General features: G+C 66.1%; 1 protein-coding gene across 1 annotated transcript; it reads right to left on the bottom strand.

Annotated features, from left to right (window-relative positions):
• Positions 1–353: 353 nt before the first annotated feature.
• Positions 354–2966, bottom strand: LOC144222681 (minor allergen Can f 2-like). Its single transcript, XM_077753223.1, is given in 7 exon segments — positions 354–379; positions 492–593; positions 1017–1127; positions 1401–1474; positions 2061–2118; positions 2121–2193; positions 2883–2966. Coding segments are annotated over 7 exon segments (528 nt in total).
• Positions 2967–3638: the final 672 nt, after the last annotated feature.

Below are 3638 nucleotides of genomic sequence, written 5' to 3' on the forward strand. Positions count from 1 at the left end.
AGGCATCTCTTGCAGGAACATGCTTTATTGTGCAAGGAGGGGCCGCGGCGTGGGGGGGTGGGTAGGGAGCCTGGGGCAGGGCGCCCTGCTGGGTGGGGCTGGGCTGGGCTGGGCCGCTCCCGGAAGCGCAGGTGGGTGTTCTCGGTGGGATCCCTGGAGGGTTTGCAGAGGGGAGGAGGGCTGAGCAGAGGGCCGCAGAGCCTCCGGACCCGCAGGTCTAAGTCCCCGTGCACCGGAGACCCCGCTTCCTGGCGCTCTGTCCGTGGGGGGTGGGGGGGGCCAGGTCCAGGCCCCGGAGAAGCCCGGCGGGGCCCAGCTTCAGGGACGCAGCCCTAGGCCCTAGGCCGACGACCCTAGTTTCTGAACATCTCGCAGCGATCTGAGGGGACACAGTGACCCGGAGTGAGCCCCCGCCCAGCCCCAGCCCTCCTGTGGCCACCGGGCAGCCGCTGAACCCAGGGGTCCCGGGGGAGCGGAGAGAGGGGCCCTACCCGGAGGGCTCAGAACCACCGTCTGCTCGCTGTCCAGGCCGAGGTCTTCACAGAAGGACCTGAATTCCTTCGGGAACTCCGGGCGTGTGACCGGGTCCCGGCCTGTGGGGAACAGGGTGGGGTCGGCATGGGGCCCTGCGGAGGGTGGGGGGCGGCCGCCTGGGGGCGCCGTGGGCTGTGAGGGGCCTCTCTCCCTGGGACAGAGAGGAGCATCCGGGCTGTGGTGAGAAATCTGGCTGGTGTGGGAAGAGAGAGGCTCCCCCTTCCCTGGGGAGGAGGCGGGAGGAGGTGACCGTCCCCTCTTCCCAGTGCCTGCAATAGCGTGGAGGCGGAGTTCTGGTCGCGGGACTGTCCTGGTGAGAGGCCTCGGGGGGTGTGTGCAGGTGCGTGGGGCGCGGGGGCTGTGGTGGGAGGCTGGCCGGGGTCTGGCCCCTGACCCCCCTCTCCTGCTGGGTGGGCGACGGGCCCCGCCCCCCAGGGGCTGGGTGGATGCCTGGTTCCAGGGGCTCCTCAGTCCACACGTACCCAACACGTAGGCCAGCAGGCTGGTCACACCGTGGTAGCGGTTGATGATGTAGTGAATCAGGTAGTCCTTGGGCTTCACCTTTGCCAGGTAGATATCGTTGTGTCCCCAAACTGTGGAGGTCATGGGGGCTGATACAGGCTGGGAGGTGGGTGCCACCCAGCGCGGAGACCGCAGACCCCTCCCCGTGCACAGGGGCTGCGCGGCCTCATGGGGACCGGAGCCCTGCCCCCCGAGAGCAGCTGCCACTCCCAGGGACAGCTGGGGGCCTGAGCCCGGTGCCTGCCCGTCCCACAGCCATGGAGCTGCTGAGTCCTTACCACGTGGCTCTGAACCCCAGGGCCAAACCCCCGGGTGGGGCCGTGCCCTTGCCTGCTCATACTCACACGTAGTGGTGAATTGGGTTTTGTGATGAGCCTTGAGCGCAGTGATGAACTGTCTCCTGTACTTGGGTCCTTCCCTGCAGACAAAGGGGGTGGGGTAACTGTCCAGCTGCCCTTTTCCATTTCTTTTTAATTTTACTTGCTTACTTGTTTAATGTTTATTTATTTTGAGAGAGAGAGAGAGCATGCGAGCAGAGGAGAGGCAGAGAGAGAGGAGAGAGGGAATCCCAAGCAGGCTCCTTGCTGTCAGTGCAGAGCCAGTTTCGGGGCTTCAACTCAGAAACCATGAGACCATGACCTGAGCCAAAGTCAAGAGTCGGACGCCTAACTGACTGAGCCACCCAGGCGCCCCATCACGTCTTAAATGGAAGTACAGTTTTCCCACGCTGTCCATGCAGGGTTCTAGGAATTTGACAAAGGCATCAGTGGATCCCTTGAAGGTGACCTTGGCCCTCCAGGTCTGGCGCCCTCTGATGCCTGAACCAAGTGCATCGCAGCCGCTGAGAGGGCGCCCCAGTGACGGCAGCCCTGCCTGCACACACCCAGGTCCCAGGGCTGGGGACCCCGTGTCGAGAGGGACACACAGCAGGGACCCCCGAGGCTTGTCCCGCGGAGCAAAGCGCCCCCACCCCTCCCTGGGCCCGACCCGACCCCTGCACCCACAGCACGAAGATCTCCCCGTGCAGGTTGCCTTCTGCCTCGGTTACAGTGTTGACAAAACCCTGAAGTGGCCTTTGGGACCGATCAGAGCCGAGTTGTTGGAGGCCATGGCGGCGGAGTACCAGCTCCCAGACAGCTGCGGGTGGAGACAGGGTGCGGTGAGGCCCGGGCCTCGCCCTCCTTCCCCCCGCTCACTGTGCCCGGAGGGTGCTCACGCCACACCCAGAGATGCCCCGTGCTGCTGCTGGGGACAACGGACTCAAGGACAGTCCCCGAGTGCTGCACCTGCCCCTTCTCGGGCCAGCGGGCGTGTGTGTACAGGAAGGAGGGGGCCCCCGGCTTCCCTGCCCAGCGCCTGCCCTCTCGGCCCGAGGGGATTCTTCACTCCTTCTGGAGGAACTCGGGGCTCCTTCCAAGACCGTGCTGGGGACCGCAACCCCCACACCTGCCCATGGACTTCCCCCAGAGACTCCCCCCACACCTCGCCCTGAGGCTCATTCACAAGTCCCGAAAAGTGACTCCGCCCCTGTGTCCCGCCCCGGTCTGCGTGTGGTCAGCCAAGGGCCGTGGCTCCCGGCGGCGGTGGGCGGGGCTGACTTGGGGGCTGCGGTGCACGCGCCTCCGCCCTGCGTCCTGTGCACAGACCCAGAGCGGGAGGGTCTGGCCGCCTGGAGGCTGGCGTCCTGCTCCCTGGAGGAACCCTGAGACAGCCTGCGACACGAGGCCTCTGCCAGGGCCAGGCCACCCAGTGTCCGCGACCCTCACCCCGGCCCCGACCCCCGGGAGCACGCATCCCTCGTACGCCTGAGGTCTCGCCTCCACCGCGTCTTTCCAGGACCCCTCGTAGCTCTCATGAGCCTGGAGGCCACACAGCAGCGCCAGGCCCACGGTCAGCAGCGGGAGCAGCATGTCCACGGCACCGCCCGTCTGAGTTTGGCGACAGCCGGGACTTGCGGGCTCTGCTGGCCGGGGCCCCACGGCCCATCTATATAGCTGCATGGTTGGGGGCGAGGTCACCTGCCAAGAGCCCCGCCCTGTCCCTGCAGGCGAGTGGGGACTCTTCAAGCTGATGTCTTAATCTTGATCTTCACCTTGGCCAGCAACTGTGTGTTCTCTTCGTTGTAGCTTTGGCACCAAACATGCCATGCTGCCGCACAACCAGTTTCCAAAATCAATAACCATCCATGGGCCGAGCCAACTTCCTGGGCCCGAAGGGTGCCCGAGTCACCTTGGCGTGCCCTCTGTGGCTGCCGCGGTGCCGGGCCGCAGGGGTGAGGCCCTGGGCTGGAGCAGTGGGCGCGGGAGCCCCATGACAGGGCGGCCTGCGGGCCCCGGGAGCATGGCTCTCCGCAGAGCGAGGACGGTGACCGAGGTCTGCTGTGGGCTGAAGCGGGACCCCCCAAAATACAACCCCGGGGCCTCAGATGTGACCTTGTGCGAGGCAGCATCACTGCAGTAGTGATTAGTCGAGACGTGGTCGGGCCCCAGCTGGTGTGCGCGGGGCGGCCCTGATCCAGTAGGGCCGGGGCCCTTGTGCGCAGGGATGTTCCGACTGGAGATTCACACAAGGAGACACCACGT

Source organism: Crocuta crocuta, unplaced genomic scaffold (assembly GCF_008692635.1).
Source record: "Crocuta crocuta isolate KB4526 unplaced genomic scaffold, BGI_CrCroc_1.0 scaffold971, whole genome shotgun sequence".
Lineage (NCBI taxonomy): Eukaryota > Metazoa > Chordata > Mammalia > Carnivora > Hyaenidae > Crocuta > Crocuta crocuta.